The sequence below is a fragment of the Pogona vitticeps genome, chromosome 1 (assembly GCF_051106095.1).
Source record: "Pogona vitticeps strain Pit_001003342236 chromosome 1, PviZW2.1, whole genome shotgun sequence".
Lineage (NCBI taxonomy): Eukaryota > Metazoa > Chordata > Lepidosauria > Squamata > Agamidae > Pogona > Pogona vitticeps.
Window position 1 is genome coordinate 3,677,249 of NC_135783.1, and position 23,025 is coordinate 3,700,273.

Below are 23,025 nucleotides of genomic sequence, written 5' to 3' on the forward strand. Positions count from 1 at the left end.
TAATATTGTTCCCAAAGCCCCAAGGAGTACATGGATCACTGTTTCTTCCACAGCAAGATGCTTCTGTTGTTGTTGTTGTTCTTGTTCTTGTTATAGACAGGTTTGAAAGGAACGAAGGAAGGAAAACAGACTGGTAGATCGATCGATCAATCAATCAATCAATCATAAAATAAAATCCCAAGACAGTAAAGGTGTTGCGCCAGAGGGTTATTTTGATTAGTTAGTTGATTTAGGTTTTGGGGTTACTGGCCAGGGCATTTTTTGGGAGTTGTGGTTCAAAAAACAAAATGTTACTTTCTGCAAGCGTTGCACCTGCTTTCTCATGAAAGCGTCAAGGCTTTGCTTAAAAGCAGAAAACCAAGAGGTAAACCCACTTGGGGAGCGCAAAACCCACCGGAAGGCCATGAAGGGCTGACCCTTGGCTTCCTCCTCCTCCTCCTGGATCCGTCCACCCGCCCCCGATGAAGTTCTAATTACGGCGAAACAGCCAAGAGACGTCAGGACAGGACAGCGCGTCTATAGGGCCTGTCTAAAGGGATTAGACAGGACGAGAGCTGGGGAGGGAGAGAGGGAGGGAGGGTTCAGCCCTTTGCCAATCAGGCAGAAGAGATGGTAAATCCTGACCCCAAGGCCTGGCTCGGGCACAGCCTGCTTACCGGCCACCTGGCAGCCGGCTCAGTCAAGGGTTAGCCCATTCCCGTGACCCAGCAGTGATACGATCAGGCCGTGACCGTCTTTGCTTGCAAGGAGGTCAAGCCAAGAAGAGGAACGGCCGCCCAGCCAGGAAGCTGTCCAGCAAAAAAGAGGAGCCTCGCCCATCATCATCATCGCGCATCTGCCCGCCCGCTTGCCAGCAGAAAACTCATGTTGGCTCTTGCTTGGGAACGTTAGCCCCGCGGTCGTCTCTTTCAACCGACACAAAGCAAAGCAAAGTCCTGGGGCACCCTTAAGCCTTACAAGCCAGTGTGAGCTTCCCTGGTTTTGCAACCATTGAAATCCCCTTGCCACTTGCAACTCGAGGAGGCCCATTGAATCCCCAGGACGTTCGGGGGAGCTGACGCACCAGATCCCCACGGATTCAATGGGCCTGCTCCAACGGCATTCAGACCGACAGGAGTCCATGAACATTGACACAGAAGTACATCTGTTAATCTTACAGGGACCAACCACAATCTACAGCATGACTCATTTCTTTGCATTTTTCATGTGTTTTTAAGAGGCGGCTGAAAAAGCTTCTCTTTTTGGGGGGGGGGGGCCTTTAGAGGCAGGCAAAATCCCTTGAATGTTGGCCTTCCTGCCCTGCTGCCTTATTAGAAACACTGCTCCCCTCTCCAAAGCTTATGTGCCATTTCATTTTGCCTTTCTGTTTATCTCACGTGGATTGTGTTTGTTATTGTATTATTTCATCTGTTGTTATACCCTAGTCAGTTCTATATGCAAAGCTCAGAAGAGTACTTTGCACTTATGGGGAGGTAAGTCTCTCTCTCTCTCTCTCTGTGTGTGTGTGTGTGTGTGTGTGTAAATAATTCAGTTCTACTTTTTATTCATGATAGTCTTGTAAATTCATTATAGGGTTGCTCATTACTCTTCACAAAGCCATACAGTAACTGATTACATTATTTGTTGTGGTACTTGTTACTTTCGCTATTCTTCTTGTTACTCTGAGCAAGGACACACATCAAAATCACAAGCACAACTCGAAAAATCCATAGAAATGCTTCCAGGATAGCCTGAAAATGAATATTTGAAAGTAACGAGGAAAACGAAAGCTGTTACGCAGCTACAGTCACCGGATTCCTACTCATCTTACTTTTGAGATGTAACTTTAGGACCTCCTTGTTACCTCCTGAAAGTAATATACTGTACTGTAGTTACTTGTAACCTGCGATTTCCAGCTTTTGCTCTGAAGAGAAAAAGGGCAGTGAAAAAGCCAGGATCGCCCCCAGGTGGCCATGGAGAAAAGGTGCAATTTTACAGAGCACAAGTGAGGAAGCCCCACACCGATATTATCCTTTTTTGCCTGCATTGATGGGGAAAGCCTCATCCTTACACCAGGGCTTCGTCCTTCCTTTGGTAGGAATAGAAGGACAAGAGTCTGGAGCTGCCTCATTCAGCAGAAAAGATTAATCAGTAGGGACTGGATAGAGGTTCCTGCAATTATTAGCAGAATTGACCTCGTAGAGGGCGGGCTTAGTTATACCTTAGCAAGGGCGCTGGGCATCTCAGCTGGCTTTCTCGGTGCCTTGAGAAAAGCCACATTTCCCAGCAGGGTGTATAGTCTCGATCCTCTGCAGGTCGGACAAAAGGCAGTTTTGCTCTGTCTTTCAGAGAGCAGCCTTTTTGAAAAATTCTGATTCTTTTTCCTTATTAGACTTCATCCCACCCTTCCTCAAGAGGAGGATTCCCAGGATGGGGCTGCTGCCTATTCCACAACGACCCTGAGAGGCAGGCCGTGGCCAAGAGGGGAGGCAGCAAGCTGGGGTCTATCTGGTCAGGTGTTTTGAAAACCAGAATCCTTCAGCAGGCCTGGAGGGCCAGTTCCTGCCTCCAGCAGGGTCATCCCTCTGGTCAAATGCCCGGCCCTGCTCCTCCGCCCACGACACCCTCGCGAGCCAAAAAGGAAATGCACGAAATGCATGGAGTCCCAACCTTCTCGCCCTCTTCCCATCCCTGATAATCCCCTTGAGAACCAAACTGACTCCTATTTGCACATCCTCATCAATGAAGTTCTGTGTCTTGGTCACTCTGGGGCAGGGGTTCCCAACCTTGGGTCACCCGGCGGTTCTTGGACTGCAAGTCCCAGAAACCCCTCTGGCCAGCCCAGCTGGTGGTGAAGGCTTCTGGGAAATGGAGTCCGAGAACATTTGGGTTCCCCACGGCTGGCATCCACCCCTGTCTTCAGGAAGGCCAACAGGAAGGCATCTTGCGGAGAAAATTCGGTTCCCTCCAGAGGCCCGGGAGGGTCGCTGGGAAAAGAAAGCCAGCTTCACAAAGCTGAGATGCTGCTCGGATCAAGAAGGTGAGTTAATGAGGATGAGGGTGGGAGCTTCACCATGTCAGGATCACAAAAAGAGTCACACTGATGTACGGGACGTTCGAAATACCCAGAGCCTCCTACCTTGGCAGAGTCCTCCATTCTCCAGATGCGTTGCTCCTGCATTCGGCTCGTTTTGTCCTCCAATCTGTGTGAGAAAACCCATAGAGTTTGAAGTTCCAGGGAAGAGAAGTTTCAGCAACACAACTCTAGGAGCCTTTACCACCACTTTGAATCGCAAAGGCTGTGCTTTAAATAAGAAAGCTTTTAAGAAGGAGCAAAATAGCTTTGTGAGCTGGAAGCAGAATAAAAAGACAACAGAAGCGGTTTCTGGCTTCGGTTTCTGGCTGGCGCTTGGCACAGAGTCTAAGACCCATCATCATTGTATTGTATTTTAATTGTTGTAAGCCACCCAGAGACCTTTGGGTAGTGTGGGCGGCATATAAATAAAATAAAATAAATAAATAAAGTTAATCACAGGTTCACTGTTGCATGGAGCAACAACGGAACAGAGGTCGGCCAAATGAAAGAGAGGAGAAGGCTCCTATACCTTTAAGAGCTGTGTGCTGGGCATGCACACGACAGAGTCTCTCTCCATGCAGTGATTAGAGGTACAGGAGCGCTGCCTGCAATTTCATGTGGCCACCCTACTTAAAAGGCATGAAGGTGGAAGCTGAGGCGGCCCTGCTTTGAGCACACCACAAGGAAACAGGGCTCTCTGGAGAAGACCATCCTGCAGGGGAAGGCGGAAGGCAGCAGGCAAAGAGGAAGACCCAATACGAGATGGACTAAATCCCTAAAGGAAGCCCCAGGCTTGAGTCTGCAAGAGCTGAGCAGGACATTTTTGGAGATGTCTCGTTCATAGGGTCGCCCCGAGTCGGAGGTGACTTGACAACACACAACAACAAGCTTCCAAACCAACATCAGGAAGCTTGTCTTCTGCCCTGCTCATGCTAGTTGTCCTCCTACATTACACGGATGGAGAAACGTTCCTTTTTTCTGGGAGACAATAGCCAGGATACCCCGGCTAGCCTGGCTCCTTTTGCTCTAAAGGGAGCACATTTTCCTCCCTCCCTTGACAAGCTTGGAGTCACCCATGAAAGAAAGAAAGAAAAAACAGGAAACCACACTGGCGAGGATCTGCTGCCCCCGAGCGGTCAAAGATAATCCCAACATGCTTTTTTCTGGGAACCGGAAAAAGCCACGGATCTTGGAGGTGATTTTCCCGCAACGCTGCCCATAGCTTCTCTGAATGACTCAAGCCCCTTCGCCAGGACAAGGCAGCCATCCGTGAAAGGGATGTACCATCCAGTCAGACCCCATCCCTGGCTGATATTGAAAAGGTCTTCCCACCATGAGTCCTGCTCATGTCTTGCAAACTCCGGGCTGTAGTTCCCTAATGGAGTCCATCCATTTCACCTTTGGCCTTCCTCTTTCCCTTCTGCTCTTCCTGGCATTGTTGCCTTTCCCTGAAAGTTTTCCCTTCTCACGATGGGTCCAAAGTAAGACAGCATCAAAACACTCATTTTTTGCTTGTAAGGAAAATGTAAGGCTTGATCTGAGTTAAAATCCAGTTGTTTGTCCTCCTTTCAGTCCACGGCATCCCAACACCACATTTCCAAAGGATCCATATTCCCCCCCCCCAATCTCCTTTAGCTTTTCTCACTGTCCCGCTTTCCCATCTCATGCATAGTGGTTGGGAAGGCCAAAATACAGGTGATCTTGGCCTTGGGCTCCAGCAGCCAGTCTGTACACTTAAGACGCCTGTGGAGAAGGAAGGATGGGGAGAACCAGCCTTCAACTCCCCTTGTGCTTCTGTATCCAGGATGCAAAATGCCAGGAAATGGCTCAATGTGGCAGCACAATATTATGCCCTCGTTGCCCACAGGAAAAAGGATGCCAGAGAGCAGCCTGAATGTTGATGACACCAGTGGCAGCAGTCAAGATGGTCAACAGGATGCCCTCTGGCATATCATTCACAAATTAACACCAAGCAAGGGGAAATCCCAGAAGTGGACTCCTTTTTTCATCCATTTACCACTTTTCACCCAAACAGAAAGCAATGGTCAAGACCAGTTTTTGGGATGTGTCAATGGTAGTGAGCGCAACTGTCCACCGATCTGAAATCCAAAGTTATCATTTTTTTGTTTGGGTTGCTCCCCTTTTTTAGAATCGCCTTGTAGAATGTTGAGTTGCTTGGCCAGCACAATAACATCACTGGACTCTCATGCAGTGATAATCTTCAGCCTTATCAGACTCACTCAGCAACCCCCTAGATCTTTCCCTTTGGTCTTTACTTTCCCACACCCCCAACCCCATGCATCCCATGATGGCCTCCCAGGCGTTGCCCTCCAGAGCATTACAATCCCTTCAAGCGGGAGATCACAATAGAGTATTGTATGTAATTAGAATTATATGCATGATTTATTGTGTTTGTCCCATAACACCAGAGGTTAGGAATAAAGGGAGCATCTGAGGTTTCAGAAACTCTTCATCAGGCAAAGCTGGTATAAAACTTGGCGTGAAAGCTAGGCAGGCCAGTGTGTTGTAGTTCTTAGACTGTCAGACGAGGACTCAGGAGAGCTGGATTCAAATCCCTGCTCAGCCCACGAGAACTTACTGAAGAGCAGCCATCGGAGATCATTCCTTGAGCATCTTATATGCCTTGAACGTTCTATTAGGGTGGCCTTAAGTTGGAAATGACTTGATGGGACAAGATAGAGGTAAAAGAAAGTAACAGAACTGAAATATCAGTGAGTGTCCTTTGTTTGAAGGATTGCCGGGTCCCGTGCAAACTTTCCCCGAGAGTCTCTCCTCCCACCCCCCCATCTGTGGCAAGCAGGAAAAATGGCTGATTGGAGACCCATGTTCGTCTGCTTCAGCGTGTTGACAACATTTAAGGGAGAGGGGACCGGGAAAGAGTAAGAAAAGGGAAAGGCTCAATGCTGTGACGTGTTAATAGGCGCATATAGTGTGATCTTTCCTGGATCAAAATCCTCTTGGGCATGAGGAAGTGGATTCCGATTCATGCAACATGTTTGAGCTGTTACCGCATTTTTTTTTTTTTGGTCCTTAGCTTTTCTCTCCCTCTCCTCCTCCTCCTCCTCCTCCCCTGCTCTTTCCTTTTGTTCAGTGCCATCGGCTGCAACACAAGACAGCCTTCATCTCTTCAGTAGCTGAACGGAGAGGGAGCAAACCAGCCGGGAGAGCCGTAACTCCTCCGAGGGATGCCCAGAAAAGTCCGGGTCCTCCTTCACATGGCTGGTGGCCCCTATTTCATCCACGGTTCCCTCAGCAGAGCACTCCTCCATTCATCAAAGCGGGGGGGGGGGGGTGTCTCCAAGACTGTGTGATGTGTGTGGCTCCCAGCCTGTGTATGCCTTGGAAGATCCAGAGGAGCGTTCCGGATTGGGCCCAGGGAGGCCTGCAGAGGGCTCTCACGGCAGCCTGTTTTCTGCCCCTGGGACAAAGTGGTTGTGCGCCAGTGGTGGGATTCAGCAGGTTCGCACCAGTTCTACAGAACCGGTAGCTAATGTATTATTGATTCTGCAGAACCGTTTGTTGGCCTGCTGAATCCCACCACTGATCCTGGCCAGTGGTGGGATTCAGCAGGTTCGCACCAGTTCTACAGAACCGGTAGCTAATGTATTATTGATTCTGCAGAACCGTTTGTTGGCCTGCTGAATCCCACCACTGTTGTGCGCCCAACACAAAGATCCAGACTACCTTCCCATGTTGGGGTGGGGGCTGGAAAGACTCACCATGCGAAACAGCACGGAGGTGTTTCGGTCCCTCGTGGGATCTCCGGTTGAGAACTGCCGCTTTTTGCTGCAACAGAGAGACAAGAAAGTTGTCAAGAGGTTTCCTTTTCTGTAGTGCCTCTCAGAGCATTGATCCCGTATTACCTTCCCTGTCCCATGTTTGGAGATTTCTGTCATGGGAAAAAATAAGTAATTTATCTTAGAGATGTTTTTAAAGGGGGGTTCTAAATCAAAGACAAAGATTTGTTGTTGTTTAGTCCTTTTGTTGTGTCTGACTCTTCGTGACCCCATGGACCAGAGCACGTCAGGCCCTCCTGTCTTCCACTGCCTCCCGGAGTTTGGTCAAATTCATGTTGGTCATTTCGGTGACCCTGTCCAACCATCTCATCCTCTGTCCTCCCCTTCTCCTCTCGAATTCACACTTTCCCAACATCAGGTCTTTTCCAGGGAGTCTTCTCTTCTCATGAGATGGCCAAAGTCTTGGAGCCTCAGCTTCAGGATCTGTCCTTCCAGTGAGCACTCGGGTTGATTTCCTTTCCAGGGGACTCTCAAGAGTCTCCTCCAGCACCACAATTCAAAAGCATCCATTCTTCAGTGGTCAGTTTTCTTTATGGTCCAGCTCTCACTTCCATACATCGCGACTGGAAAAACCATAGCTTTGACGATGCGGTCCTTTGTCAGCAAGGTGATGTCACTGCTTTTTAAGATGCTGTCTGTCTAGGTTTGTCATTGCATACTCTGGATACTTCCCCCCCACAAAAAAAGAAGCCCCATAAGCAGCACGTTGTCCCAGTAGACCTCACTCCCACAAGCTGCTCTCTCTACCCACTGCATACTGAGGGTCTCTCCCGTATTTTCCCAACCACACATGCATTTGTGCATTTTTCCTTAGCGCAGGCAGTGGGGAACATGCCTCACCCCCCCTTCCATATGTGCGATTTCATGGTTCTTGTTTCCTTTAGAAACATCTTCCTCTCCACTCGTGTCAGACGCAAGGCCGTGCTGCTTCTGGAGTGAATGGATCAGCCAACGGTCGTCGCCCAGAGGATGCCCAGATGGTCGACCCCCTCCTGTACTTCAGGGAAGGCTCCTTTTCTGTCTCCTCTTTTCGGAAACGATGGCATACAAAGTCAGACCGTTGGCTAACTTCCGTTAGGCATTCTCAACCCCAAAAGCTCAGCAAGGCCCACCCAGATCAAGAATCCTGGAGAACCCGAAAGCTTGCCCGTTTATGAAGTTTGGACGGCGAGGGTCAAGGTCTTGAGAGCTGGTGTGGCCGAGCAACCAGCTAGACTCAGGAGATCTGGATTCGAATCTCCTCTTGGCCATGGAAACTGAGGGAAGGTAGCCACGGGGAACCACTCCGTGAATATCTCTCCTGCTTTGGAGACCCCGCCTGGGTTGCCAGAACTCGGACATGACTTGAAGGCACAGGACTGAACTGCTGGATCCGTGCTCAGTGGTTTAGAGGTTGGGGAGTTCGGTTCCCCCACGGGGCCTCCTTGAGATCCACAGGCTTCTTTCCAGCTCTGCAGTTCTAAGATTACTGTTAAAACAGCAATAAAGGTGTTGGCCATCCCTATTTCTGGCTTTTAAACTCAGCTAGTATATCCACGTTGCAGAGTGGTTGTCTATGTGTTTGTGCGTGTATGGGTGAGCGCACAGACTGTAGCAGACCAGGAAGGAATTTTTCCAAGCTGGGAGGGCACCCCAACAGAAAAAAACATGTTCAGTGTCTCCTATTCAGCGCACGCACACAGAGTTCTCCCTCTGCCACTCCCGCCCTCCCTTCTCCGGCATCGCCTGGCTCCCCTGCGCAGCCTGACCAGAGAGCCACATACCTTTTAAAGTGGAAGCAGAGAAGCAGCAGAAGGATCGTCAGGATGACAGGGGCCACGGACGCCAAACTCCCCAAGAGGAGGGCCGACGGGTTCCCCGGGGCTTCTGAGGCTACAGGCTCTGCTCTTCGGGGTGGTGGAGGAGCCATCCTCCGTCTGTGAGTGGCAGAAAAAACGGAACGGAACGGGTTCAGAGAACATCATGGGAAACTACCTTTACGTGCATAGGTATATATATACACATCCAGGGCACTTCCTTGTGTACTTTGGTTGCCTCTGGTGTGCCTTTGAGGAGGGCCCGTAAGCTCCCTGGGGGGGGGGGGGGGGTTGCACTTGCTTTCCAGTTTCCAGGTGCAGTCCCCAGTTTCAAAAGTTTGGGGGAGACCTGGAGGCTGGAGAGCTGCTGGAAACCAGGCAGGCCGGACACCTGCACACGTCTGCTCTCCTCAAGAGCTGGGTTTGCTGCTGCTGTTTTCAGATTTCCTTCCTTCCTCCTCCCTTCTTTTTCTTTTCTTTCTTCTTTCTTTTTCTTTCTTTCTTTCTTTCTTTCTTTCTTTCTTTCTTTCTTTCTTTCTTTCTTTCTTTCTTTCTACCTTCCATCCACCCTTCCTTCCTTCCTTCCTTCCTTCCTTCCTTCCTTCCTTCCTTCCTTCCTTCCTTCCTTCCCTTGCTTGCTTGCTTCTCCCTCCTTTCTTTCTTTCTTTCTTTCTTTTTCTTTCTTTCTTTCTTTCTTTCTTCTTTCTTTCTTTTCCTCCTCCCTCCCTCCCTCCTCCCTCCCTCCCTCCTTTCTTTCTTTCTTTCTTTCTTTCTTTTTCTTTCTTTCTTTCTTTCTTTCTTTCTTTCTTTTCCTCCTCCCTCCCTCCCTCCCTCCCTCCCTCCCTCCCTCCCTCCCTCCCTCCCTCCCTTCTTTCTTTCTTTCTTTCTTTCTTTTCTTTCTTTCTTTCTTTCTTTCTTTCTTTCTTTCTTTCTTTCTTTCTTTCTTTCTTTCTTTCTTTCTTTCTTTCTTTCTTTCTTTCTTTCTCCCCAAAAGGACCCAAGGCAGCTTACATCATTGAAACAGTATTTAAAAGCTAAAAACAGTAAGTATGCAAATGTTTTTTAAAAGGATTAAGCAAGTACTGTAGTATATTAAAACAGTAATGGTAAGAGCAATGTTAAAACACATTTAAAAGCCACAGAGCACAACAATCCATTGAAAACCCCTCTCAGACCACCAGCCGTTAAAAGAAAGCCTGCCTGAAGAGGAAATTTTTGGCTGGCCCGCGGAAGGTCAGCAAAGCTGGGGCCGGTCGTGATAACTTTTTGTTCTTTTGGATATCATTAGATGTTTTCAGACACTCCCAGCTACAGCCAAAGGAACAAAATAAAAAGGGACCGTCATTCATAAACAATTAGTTGAAAGCAAAAAGCTCGCAGGGATTATGGAGGCTGGAGATAGTGACCTGCAGAGTTTGTGCTATGTTTGTCTTTGTTCCCAAGTGTAACACGGCGTACACATGTATGACTCCCTGCTAGATTGGGGGACTCTAGAAAGTACAAATCATCATACTAGTCCTCAACGCTGAAGCCCTTTTCCTTGCAGCAGCGACTGCACAAAGCTATCTACATGCTCCCTTCCAGGGGTCAAGAACGACAGGCTCTGAGGCCACATCTCTCCAATGACCCTCCCCATTCCTTTAAGGACAAAATGCTTCTTCTATGGCTCCTTCAAAAAGCTTTACTAGAAGAGGAAGAGCTTCAAATTGAAACAGGCTGCCGTTTTTCCACCCTCTTTTTTTTTTTTTTTTTGGCTGTTGGCCTCACCCGGACTCTGGAATGTGCCCCAACCTCAAACGCTGAAATGGAATCCGTGACTCAGGTTGAAAGGAACTTCCCCATCCTTGGGTCCTCCATAACATTGCTCCAGCACTGGATTTAAAAGTAGATCGGTTTTGTTTTGGGGGATAAAGCCATCCTCAGAAAACATGACTGCGCTGTGACATGAACATCAGCAACTGGAGCTTGAGGAAGTGATAAATAGGGTTCGTGGCATCTATCTATCTATCTATCTATCTATCTATCTATCTATCTATCTATCTATCTATCTATCTATCTATCTATCTATCTGTCTGTCTGTCTGTCTGTCTGTCTGTCTGTCTGTCTGTCTGTCTGTCCGTCCGTCCGTCCCGTCCGTCCGTCCGTCCGTCCGTCCGTCCGTCCGTCCTGTCTGTCTGTCTGTCTGTCTGTCTGTCTGTCTGTCTGTCTGTCTGTCTGTCTGTCTGTCTGTCTACCTACCTACCTACCTACCTACCTACCTACCTACCTACCTACCTACGGGTCTCTGTGGCCGGTGCACAATAACAACTTAAAGCAGGAAGGAAACGGCACAGAGGAAGACAAGCAGGAAGGGAAGAGTGTTAGCAGGTGGTGACAACGGAGTGATCAGTTAAATTTCTAGCTATCCATAATTTGGTGGCATGGACTTTTTCACCCAAAAAGGTCTATGTTCAATCAAGAATCAAAGCTTGGACCATTGCTCCTAAAATTCCCCAGCAGCCTAAAAAAGTTTCTCCGTGCTTCAAGAATGTGGTGAAAATGCTGTTTGAAAAGACAGAGAGCTACCAGAAGTCGGCGTAGAGCCGGTATAAGAAACCTGTGGCTCTCTAGATATTACTGGACTACAGCAATCATAATTCCTGACTTTTACTATCATGTAAGATAGCTGGGGCTGATGGGAACAGAGGTCCAACAGCATCTGGAGGACAGCAGGCTTCCCACCTACCCCGGTGATACAGAACTGAACAGACTAATGGTCCAGCATGGTGGAAGGCAGGTGGCTGCTGACAGCCAAGGAGCGGCGTGCCGCAGTGGTTAAAGTGCAGCACTGCAGGAAAGACTCTGCTCACAACCTGAGTTCAATCCCAGCAGATTCAGATGCCAGCCCAAGGCTGGCTCAGCCCTCCTTCCTTCTGAAGTTGCTGAACCGAGCACTGCTAGGAAGTAATACACGTTCAGCCTGCGTAATTAAACTGTAAACCACCCAGAGAGTACTTTCAGCACTATGGGGTGGTATAAAAGCAGCAGGCTTGGCTTTGCATTGCTTTCCTTAAGCCAGTGTTTCCTAACCTTGGGGTCCCCAGATGTTCTTGAACTAAAAATCCCAGGAATGCTGGCCAGAAGAGCTACCAGTTAAGGCTTCTGGGAGTTTTAGTCCAAGAACGTTTGCGAACCCAAGGACAGGAAACCACCGGGCAATCTCCCGGTGAGTCTTTCTGTGGATGCCCGCTTGGCAGGTAGCAAAGGGGCACCACATCGCGAGATCCTCCGGTTCATGTTCTGTCCATAAGATCCTTGATCAGTGTGTCCTACGCTGGCTTTGGCAGGTGGATGTTGGAGCCCATCTGGACACCTGGAGGGCTATAGGCTCTGCAGCCCGGTGCGACAGCTTGCCAGTGGTAACCCCGATCCAGGAAAAAAAAATACTAAAGTAGCTGAAATCAAGCAGTGTTAATTACAGCCATGGCATCCTTCAGCTGCTGAAGCCATCAAGGGCAGCTCCGGATGGAATCCACTAAAGGAGTCAAGCACCAGCTGTGCTGTTTGGTGGGCTTGACACAACGGTGGTCTTTCACAACCAACAAAAGCACGCTCTTCTTAATGCCGTGTGCCATGCTGAGGACTTCAGCCCCACTCTTGCTTATCCAGCCATGGAAGTCGGGGGTGGGGGGCAAAGCTAAATATGGGGTGGGCTACCACAGCTTTGGAGTCATCCGAGGAGGCCTGCCAAGCCTCCTTGCTAGCAAAAAGGCAGCACCAAGTGACCATTAAACTATCCTGTGCTCTTTAAATTATTTCGGTTTGCGCCATTGCGTTCTGCGGTTCATGCTGGAGCCCAAACACACTTCCTACATTATGGTTTGTGATGGAAAGCCCTCAAGCAGCACTATACGAAACACGCTCCTGCCTGCATCCCCCCCCCAAAAAAACGCCAGCTGTTCCAGAAGTTCCTTGGCCAACAAACGTCCTGCATTCACTGGCTCACTTCTGGTTACTTTTTTGGGAGCAGGCGTGAAAATATTTCATAGTATGCATGCAAAAAGTAATCTGTGTACTCAGCAAACCTGTTTCAGATGGCATAACTCATCCAGGTATGCGGACTCAGGATCTGCCCCGTGTCCCTCCCTTGTGTACCTTTGTGAGATACATGCCTTCCTTCCGCAAGCAGGCCAAGACCTTTCTCTTCTGGCAAGCTTTCCCTCGGGGACGGATGGACGGACGGCCTGAGTGGGGTTTTTCAGCGGAGGGGTGTGCCTTACGGCTTCGAACGTGTTTTTGGTGTTGCTTTTATTTACCGAGTTTTACTGTGGCGTTTGTTTGGCCCTTTTTAGTAGGTCTGTACCCGCTGTTGTTAGCTTTAAATACTGACTTTTAATAACATAAGCCACCTTAGGTCCTTTTTCAGGAGAAAAGCAGGGTAAAAATATTTTAAATAAATACATAAATACATTTGGGGGTTGATTTGGCTTGTCGGGGCACCATTCGCCCATTGGTGAGGCAGACCGGTCAAGGATGCAGTGATGTTGGGAGTTGTGTTCTAGGCTGGCAGGTGTCTGATTTTTTTTTTCTAGACACCCACCACCACCACGACCAATGCGACGGGATGGTTTGTTTACTTTGGGAGATTTGGCCTTTAGGGCAGCAAGGCAAGAGTTGAGAGGCTGATAATGACATTAAGGGATCACACAAATGTTCTACTTGGACGAAATCTTTTCCCTACATCGCTGCCTGCCCAGTTCACGGGGCTGAAGAAAGAGGGAAGGAAATTAGAGGAGACACCATCAATTAATTTATCGTAGAATTTGGCAGAGAAACTAGGGATTCCTAATGCCTCCAAATCCTCTCTGTGGCTCAGCTCCAAACAAGCACCACATCTGTCTCTAATCTGCTGGATAGCTCAATGGCTTAGGTCTTTGGCTGTGGGGCCAGAAGTTGGGAGTTTGATTTCCCCCACGAAGACTCCTGGATAGGGACTGGATGTGAAGATTCATCGGGTCCCTTCCAGCTCTACAATTCTAAGATGATGGTGGTGGTGATAAACAACATCATCGCTAGTAGCTCTCTTTCAACTCCCTCCCTCAGAATGAGTTTGAGTCAGACTTCTTGTTATAGATAACTGGTCGTTAGACAAGATCGTTCCTCGAGTGCTGGAAGAGGTCAGATTGTCACACCAGGTGTCTTCCTTATCACCCATAATTTGCAATTTGCTTTGCTTCGAGATGTAAACACAGCCTTCGTTCGCAAGTCTGCTTCCTCACAGAAAAAAAAGTCTGTTGAAATCATGTCTCTGGAACACTAACATCATATCAGCTTTAAGGATGGGTGAATATAAACGTATGTGAATAGGGTGAGCAGGGTTCCATCCCCTGAGATTTCAGGGACAAAACCTGTGCCCCCCCCACTTTCTCCTTAGGAAGGGACCCCAGGCAACAAACGTCATTAAAAGCGAGCCACAATAAAGCGAAAACAGTGGGGGTACAATACGGCAAAGATCAAACCAATATAGACACAATGCACAAAAGCAACACCAAAACTCACCCAAAGGAGTAAAGCACAGCAATCCATTTAACAAACCCTACTCAGGCAGCCCGTCACCCACCCAGGGAAGAGAAAGGTCTTCACATGCTTGCAGAAGGAGAGCCAAGATGGGGATCAGCCTGGCCTCCAGTGGGAGGGAGTTCCAAAGTCTGGGAGTAGCCACGGAGAAGGCCCCGCTCCTGTATTGATGGCAGCTTCTAGAGGAGCTGGATGCCTTCTGAGCTGCTGAGCTGTGGCTTGGGGTGCAAAGCAATTCCCCACACACACACCTGCCTGACTCCAGATGTCAGAACATTGCCTGCCGCACCCTCCCTCCCGGGTCCCCATGCCTGTCCTTTTCATGCACCCAGGCATGTGTTAGTCCAAGACATTCAGATACCATCGCCAGGCTACAAAGCCTTCTCTCACACATGAAATGGACCTTTTTCGTCCCCGAGCACCGCTCACCCTGAGATCGCTGTCTCTGTCAGGAGCCGAGAGGAAAACACAGCAATGCCCAGAGACTTCAGGGGCTGCCTTTCAAGTTCCGGCAACCTTAAAAGTGAACTTTGACCTTGCTGAGTTGTAGGAAATGGGATGCCTTAAAAGCAGGTTTAGAGGTGTGCAGATTCACGTTTTTGGACTCCTGGAATTCTTAGCTTTGGTCTCTGGGGAATTCTGGACGTCATCGTCCAAAAACACGAATCCGGACACCTTCAGTTGAAAGCTAACCTTTTGCTCCTGGTTCCAAGCATCAACCAGCAAGACAGGCAGTCAGACTTTGACCTGTTTGTGACTGCATTATGTACGGCACAAATGTTTATTGACTCACTTTCAGGTCCATCTGCATATCTTCTAACCTGGATTGTTTTGTCATTCCTGTAGAGTAGAAACGAAGGGGCTCCCTCCCATATCATCTAGCATTCTCAAGATGCAAAGCAGCAGAGAAAAGACAGGTATGGACAACATCTGGAGAACAAGCTCCCCCCCCGCCCTATGCCCTTTGATATACAGTATATATATCAAAGGGCAACCCAGCAGTGTGTGTGTGTGTGTGTGTATGTATAAAAGCAACCCAGCAGGGTGTGTGTGTGTGTGTGTGTGTGTGTGTGTATAATATATAATATATAATATATAATATATAATATATAATATATTATATATTATATATTATATATTATATATTATATATATACACACCCTGCTGGGTTGCTTTTCATGAATCCATGGTATGACAAGCAAGGTTAATTTCAGGTTAATTTCAAGGTTATTATTGACTCTGCTTTGAAGCCTTTATTAGAACAGCAATATGATTCTCTGAGGGAAGTGGTAGCGCTGTGGGCTAAACTGCAGAAGCCTCTGTGCTGCAAGATCGGAAGACCAGCCGTCGTTAAGATCGAATCCACAGGACGGAGTGAGCTCCCATCGCTTGTCCCAGCTCCTGCCAACCTAGCCATTCGAAAGCATGTAAAGATACAAGTCAATAAATAGGGACCACATTGGCAGGAAGGTCACGGCGTTCCGTGTCTAGTTGCGCTGGCCACTTGACCACGGAAATGGTCTTTGGACAAATGTCGGCTCTACGGCTTGGAAACGGGGATGAGCACCGCGCCCTAGAGTTGGATATGACTGGACCAAATGTCAAAGGGAACCTTTACCTTTACCTATGATTCTCTGACATTCTAAATGGGAAGAGCTTTTAAGAAAAAAATATACTGCATATATCTATATATTATTTCATAAAATCATAGAATGATGGAGTTGGAAGGGGCCTCTAAGGCCATCAAGTCTAATTTCCTGCTCAAGGCAGGAATTCAAATTGAAGCAGATCTGACAGATGGCTGTCTAGCTTTATCTCGAAGGACACCAGCGTTGGGAGCGCTCACCACCTCCCGAGGTCATCGGTTCCATTGCCATACTGCTCTAACAGTTAAGAAGTTTTTTTTTCCTGGTACTCAGCCTAAATCTTACTTCCTGTGGCTTGAACCCATTATGACGTACCCTACACTTTGGGGTGATGGAGGACATATCCTGCTCCTCCTCTGTAGGACTGACCACCTTTCAAGTTTTTGAAAAGTGTCATCAGATCTCCCCTCCGGCTTCTTCTCTCAAAGCTAAACCTGCTTTTCCCCATTCCATTTCCCCAGCATTTTTTTTTCTCCTCCCACCCGACAGAGACCAATAGACTCCTTCCACACCATACGGATCCTTTGTGTTTAACCATCATACAAGGAGAGGACAAAACACCTAAGAGTGACAAGGAAGGGAGCACGAAATACATTTGGGGGGGGGCAGACACAGAAAAATACATCAATCCAGCCGCTTTCACGATTTTTGAAAAATTTATCTTCATGCCAGGGTGGAAAATAAACCCATCCTTCTCGTAAAAGTCCAGCTAAGGCCCTTTCAGAATAGGTTGCATTCCTTTAGCCAGACTTACAAGTTAAGAAGGAATTCAGAAGGGGGGGGACTCTCAAACAGCAGTTTCAATGGCTCTTAAAATGACAACACAAGACATACCATCACCCTATAGTTTCTCTTCCCCCCCCCCTCCAGGCTGGAGGTGTGATATCACCTTTTTTTTACTCCAGGAAGAACAGGTGAGCCAGCTTTTGAGCACCTGAGCAAGCAGCCAGCTGAGACTTGATTGCACAATAATACGTATGATATTTGAACTTTAACTTGAATATTTAAGTTAAGCCACCAAACAGGTTTAAAGTCTGGCCACAGAGTAAGTGAAACCAAGCAGGCCCCTCCCAGAGATCCTCCAGCCAGGTATGTCCAAGTTAACTTCAGTTTTGCTGCTTACAAATCACGTCCATTCACATATTTCCCCCCCCCATACACAACAACACCCTTCAAACCAAAAGGTCACCATATTCCCACCCTTTAGCCTACGGGAGCCGGATCCTTTATACTCAGACCCTTCCACTCTCAACCCCAAGAATCTCAACTGGAGATGGGTGCACGGACTGGAAAAGCGGTGGTACCCGACGGTTGGTTTGTGGCTACCCACGAACCACAAACCTCCTCCTTTGCCACCATTGCTGGAGTCAACAGGAGCCAGGAGCCCAGCCTGCTGGCTCTGTGCAAGCGCCCGCTACCCGGCTGATAGTTGGGCTCATGCTCAGAGACAGGGAGTCCCGTTCGTGGAAGGGAAGCCAGCCCACTGTCTCCGATGAGCTGGCATCCGTTTTCGCCAAGGGGAAAAATGTTCGGCACTTTCTTTTCTTCGGCAAAGAAGGATCCCCAAAACTGGGTTGCAAACCGAACCAGCCCAGTTCGTTGGTTTCTCTGGTTCGTGGTTTGGTTCTTGACCCTCTCTTAATCCCAAGACCATACTGTCAACAGCAAATAGCTCAGGGAGAAGGTTTCCCAAGGTGGGATCTGCATCTGGGCCCTTTAGCAAGCTAAGGATGTGATCTCCAGGTAGGCTTTGAGTCTCTCCATGCTGGCCCCTAATGTAGACCATTTCCCAAAAGGATTAGGCCAATTAGCAGAGGAAGGGTCTGGCCACAGGAGTGAAACCTTCCATGCCAGATACCTCTAAATACCAGAGATGAACAGCCCAGCTTCTGAGCTTCCCAGAGGCATCCATGAGAAACAGGAAGGATGTATTTTTCACCTGTGCTGCCATGACGTTGCCCCAGACCAAAGGTCAATCTCATCCGTTGCTGTTTCCCATGGCAGCCCCTCAGTTGGCCATGGGATGCCCACAACGAAGACACGACCCTGGAATCATCCTACATCTTCTAGGCTCGAGCGGCTAGCACAGGGAGAGATGCCCCTTAGGGGACCTGCATCCGTTGAAAGCCTTCCATGGTTGGTCGGGTTTTTTTTTAAAAAAAATTCAAAATTGTTTTTCATCTTGGTTTTGATCCTGATATACACTTGTTGTTTTTTTAATATGGTATTTTAGAACTGTCGGTGGTTGTATAGTTCTATGTAGCTATTGTGAGGTGCCTTCAGTCCTTTCTGCGGAGAGAAAGGTGGCATCTAAATAAAATAAAATGAAATAAAGTATTCTCTAGGAGCTTGCCTTATCACCTGCTAAAGCTATCCATTCCAGCAGTCATGAATCCATCCTATGATTAAGAATTCCATAGTTTAACTCTGCATAAAATGGGAAGAAAACTTTTCTTTTTCATAGGATCATAGAACAGTGAAATTGGAAGGGGCCTATCATCATCATGTTGAATCCCCTGCTCCATTCTTTTGCTCTCTCTCTCTCTCTCTCTCTCTGTGTGTGTGTGTGTGTTTGTGTGTGTGTGTGTGTGTAAAACAGTAGTGTTTGGATGCCCCAGGAAAACTCCAGGAAAATCAAGTGCAATTGATGGTACCTGGAACAATATCAAGGATGCTCTGTTCTTATGGCAATCAACCAGAAACAGACTGGTCTATGGAATTATGCTACGAAGGGTTCAATAAAACATATCAAACCACTGCCACAAACACAGAATTAGCAGCCTGTCCCAAAAGAACCCCTCTGGATTAGTTTGAATGTAATATCCCTCCTCCCAGCTACCCAGTCTTGGAGACTACAAAAGGTTTAGTCCAAAACACTTGGAACCATAGAATCACAGAAGAGTGAAGTTGCAAGGGGCCGATAAGGCCATCTAGTCCAACCCCCTGCTCAGGGCAGGAATACAAACCAATATCTGCCAGGTGGTTGTCTAAGTTTCTCTTGAATGCTTCCAGTGTTGGAGCATTCTAGCAGCTAGGAGGTTTTTCCTTATATTCAGCTGAAATCTGGCTTCCTGAAAGTTGAGCCTATTGTTGTGTGTCCTGCACTCTGGGTTGATCGAGAACAGATCCTGCCCCTCCTTTGTACAAATGACTACCTTTCAAGTATTTAAAAAGGATTATCATATCACCCCTCCGTCTTCTTTTCTCAAGGCTAAACATGCTCAATTCTTTCAGCCTTTCCTCCTCAAAGAGCTTGGTTTCCAGCCCCCTGACCCTCCTTATCATCCTCCCTCTGAACTTGTTCCAGTTGGTCAGCATCCTTCTTGAAGTGGGGTGTCCAGAATCAGACAAAACACTCAACCTGACACCTAATCGGTACTGAATATAGAGGAACTAGTACCTCTTGGGATTTGGAGACTACAGTTAATGCTGCCTAAAATAGCATTAGCCATTTTTGTCGCCACATCACACTGTTGGCTCATATTTAGCTTGTGATCTACGACAATTCCAAGATCCTTCTCGCTCGTAGTTTTGCTGAGTCAGGTATCCCCCATCTTGCAACTGTGCCTTTGGTTTCTTTTTCCAAAGTGCAGAACTTTGCACTTATCCCTGTTTGAATTTCATCTTGTTGTTTTCAGCCCAGTGCTTCAGCCTATCCAGATCACACTGACTTTTCTTTCCGTCTTCCCGGGTATTAACTATTCCACCCAATTTTGTGTCATCTGCAACTCTGGCAAGCATCCCCTGCCCTCCCTCATCTAAGGCAGCAGGTTTGGAGCGGCTGAGCCACAAGCAGACCTAATCTGACAGGACCGGCTCTTCCATTCATCTCCAACAAAACAGTTTTTCCCCATGCAGGTCATAAAGCAAAGAACGCCAGCAGACTGACGGGACTCACCAGCAGGAAGAAGGAGAGGAATGTCGCCGGCTTGCTTACCTGAGTGTCTCGTCTGCCGGGCAAGGCCAGGGGTCCCGCGCTGTGGAGGCCACAGTTTTTAGTAAGGAAGCTCCCCAGAACAGGCATGGAGGCTGGAGAGGTGAAGTGTGGGCGGCTGGCTGGCTGGCTGGCGGCTTGTTTGCTCTTTTGCCCAGGTGGGGCGGCAGGCACTTCCTGGTTGCATCTCCTCTCCGGCAGTTGCAAGGAGACTCACCTGGCTGTCTCCAGACAAGGTGGTGGAAAGAGGCACAGAGACTGAACTTCCCTGTATGATGTCAAAAGCTGGTGTCTGCCACGAGGGATGACCCTCCACTTTCAGAGAAACCAGCTTTTGTCCTGGGGCTTCTCAAATGGGAAGGTGCTTTCTGAAACCTGTGCTCTTTTACCTCTGGCAGTGATCCTACTCGGGAGTAGTTATGATGATGGTTGTTGTGGGTTTTTCGGGCTCTTTGGCCATGTTCTGAAGGTTGTTCTTCCTAACGTTTCGCCAGTCTCTGTGGCCGACATCTTCAGAGGACAGATCTTTGCGAAGTCACCAGCGTCACAATTTTTGTGTTGCTTTTTTGACCACAGACTTTCCACCCCCCCTCTGGGAACTCCTTCCCGCCTTCTCAGATTCTTTCTAGCCCATTTCATTGACCTTTAACAAGAGTGCAGGAACGTTTCCTTTTTTTCAAAACAACAAACCCCAGAATCCCCAAGCTGTAGCCCAAAAGAGTGTGACACTGCCATTTGGGGAGGGGGACGGAGGCAGAAGGAGCTGAACGAATTTTGGAAGTGAGATACTTTTAGTCCTCTGATTTCTAAATGAAAATCCTGGAACCCTTTTAAAAATATGTATATATGATTTATTGCTTTGTTGGTTTTCGTTTCCTTCTTGTTTCCAAGGACCTCCAGGCACTGTGATTTAATTGACTGGGTGATTCATTCAATGTATTTATCCATCTGTTTATTTATTTTCTGTCCAACAAGTTTCTCAAAGCACTTTATAGAACTGCTGGATAGCTCAGTGGTTTGGGGAGTTCGATTCCCCCACGGGGTCTCTTTGGCAGGGGCGGGACTCAGCGATCTTTCCAGCTCTGCCGTTCCAAGATGATGGTGTTGATGATAGATTGATTGATTACTTTAATTTATATACCACTCCCATTAGTGCTGCAGCACTATTCTGGATGGTTTACAATAAAATACAGTACATAATAAAAAATTGAATAATATTAAAAGCCATGTAAAATCTAATCTCATAAAGACAGAAATGGTGGCTGAGCAATGATGAAACTAAATGTAGGATAAAATGAAAACAACAACAAACAGTAACTGGACAGAGATGTACAACGACCCCAGCTCAGTTAGGGTCGGAGTAGAAAGCCTCTCAGAAGAGTCAGATCTTCAATGGCCTCTTAAATGTCCACAGGATTGGGGGCCACTGCAAAGAAGGCCCTACCTCTTGTATAAGATTTCTGGTGGCTACCTGGAGGATCCTGACTGAGATGATCAGGGGAGGCGGGCCGGTGACATTGGGGGAAGAAGTTCCAATAAGTCATGTCTGTCCAAACCGTGAAGCGTACCTTGTTGTGATTGTTGTTGCTGTTCTTAAAATGACAAAAAATATGGTCTTCCACCTCCATTCCTATCTGCGAGGTGGGTTGACTGAAAGCTAGTGACTGCCCAAAAGGTTCAGAGCTAAAATTTGAACCTCAGTCTGAACAGTCCCAGGTGAGATACCCAAGGTGATTCAGAGTGTCATCTTACTCTACTTCTGGTGAAGCAGGTCCTGTCAGTTTTGCTAGAGTGAACTTTCAAACATGCTGGAGGGAAGCTTCAAGCACATGCGGTATTTCTCTGTAGCCTTATGTTTCATTTCCAGATGATGAACTTTGTCCCTGTGCTACAACACAGCAGAAGATGCTAGTGCCACATGGTGCAAATCAGCACATGCCCCCCAAAAAGTGAATTTAGCTCTTAATGAATCATGCAGAATTATTACTGCCTGCCTGAAACCTACCCCATTTGAAAAGTCTATTATTAGCAAATAATGAATGAAATAAGATAAAGCACCACCAAACCCATCGACTCCATGGACATCAACCCCCTAGATGATGGCTGAAATCGAGGAAAGGTTTTCTGCACACCTCTCAAACTCTATTAAACTAGAAAGAGGCAAGGCTGAACCCACAGAGAACCAAAACAATACACCTTGCCAAATAGATGAATGCTGAAAGTTGTTTCCCATTGGGACAAGACTCTTGCTGGACTTTGAAGCAGTGTGGGAAGATTAAAAGAATAATCAAGTAAAATCGGGGCAACTTGGATACAGGACAAGTTTTCTGTGACTGTGGAGAAATTCAATCCATGCAGCACTTAACGTGCAGACAGTTTATGCCCCACTTAATGTACAAAAGAAGATCTAACCAATGGCCGAGATAATGCTATTGAAGCAGTCCACTGCTGGTAAAAAAAATAGTCAACTTAGCTTAACATTTTAATTTGTTTTTGATTTTACCTATACTTCATACACATTCCTACCTTCAAATTGTGCAACGCTCTGATACAAATAAAGAAGCAGATAGAAGCATTAGGGGAAGAATACCTTTCCCTCAAGTAACCGCAGGGGTCCAGCAATGGCAGGGCTTGGTGGGGACAGAGACAGCCCCGTTCCTGACCATTGGTATATACCCACATTCTCACTCTCTTGGCACCAGCGATGTAAAAAAAATGCATTTTTTAAAAAAAATTGACAATTGCTTACAGGGTTTTAAGTGGAGACTTGAGGGCCCTCTGTCTGGATGCGTTAGCTGTAGGTTCTTTTATTGTCAAGGGCTGGACTAGATGATCTTTGGAGCCCCTTCCCACTTGACTGTACCACGACTCTATGATGGTTAAAAAATTTTTCCAAATTACACATACACCCCAAACATTTCCTGGCATAAACAAACCTTCCAGTTACTCAGTTTTTATACAGCCCTGGAAAGCTTACTGCCTGTTTTCCTCCCCGTCTTGGATTCTATTTTATATTACTTTCAGTAACCTTAAAAAATAAAACCCTTTTCTATTCTATTCATTTTTCTCTCTGAGGGAAAAGGCTGCTCTACTGATAGCCCCTGTAAGCCACAATATTTTTCATTGTTAACAAATGCAACTGGACACCATCCTGACAAAGGTAAGCATCTGGAGGTCTTACTGATTTCAGTGGAAGGCGCCATGGAAGGTGGTCCAAAA

At 47.4% G+C, this 23,025-nt stretch overlaps 1 protein-coding gene across 1 annotated transcript in view; it reads right to left on the reverse strand.

Moving 5' to 3' along the window:
- The window catches only part of LOC110091754 (uncharacterized), a 47,177-nt gene extending 24,661 nt beyond the window's left edge, over window positions 1-22,516 (reverse strand). Inside the window, exons 1-4 of the mRNA XM_020816009.3 lie at window positions 19,810-22,516; window positions 8,637-8,789; window positions 6,796-6,862; window positions 3,119-3,182 (exon numbers count right to left, since the gene is read on the reverse strand). Of these exons, the coding sequence (XP_020671668.3) occupies window positions 3,119-3,182; window positions 6,796-6,862; window positions 8,637-8,782 (277 nt within the window). The 5' untranslated portion in view covers window positions 8,783-8,789; window positions 19,810-22,516. The remainder of the gene's footprint in view (window positions 1-3,118; window positions 3,183-6,795; window positions 6,863-8,636; window positions 8,790-19,809) is intronic.
- Window positions 22,517-23,025: the final 509 nt, after the last annotated feature.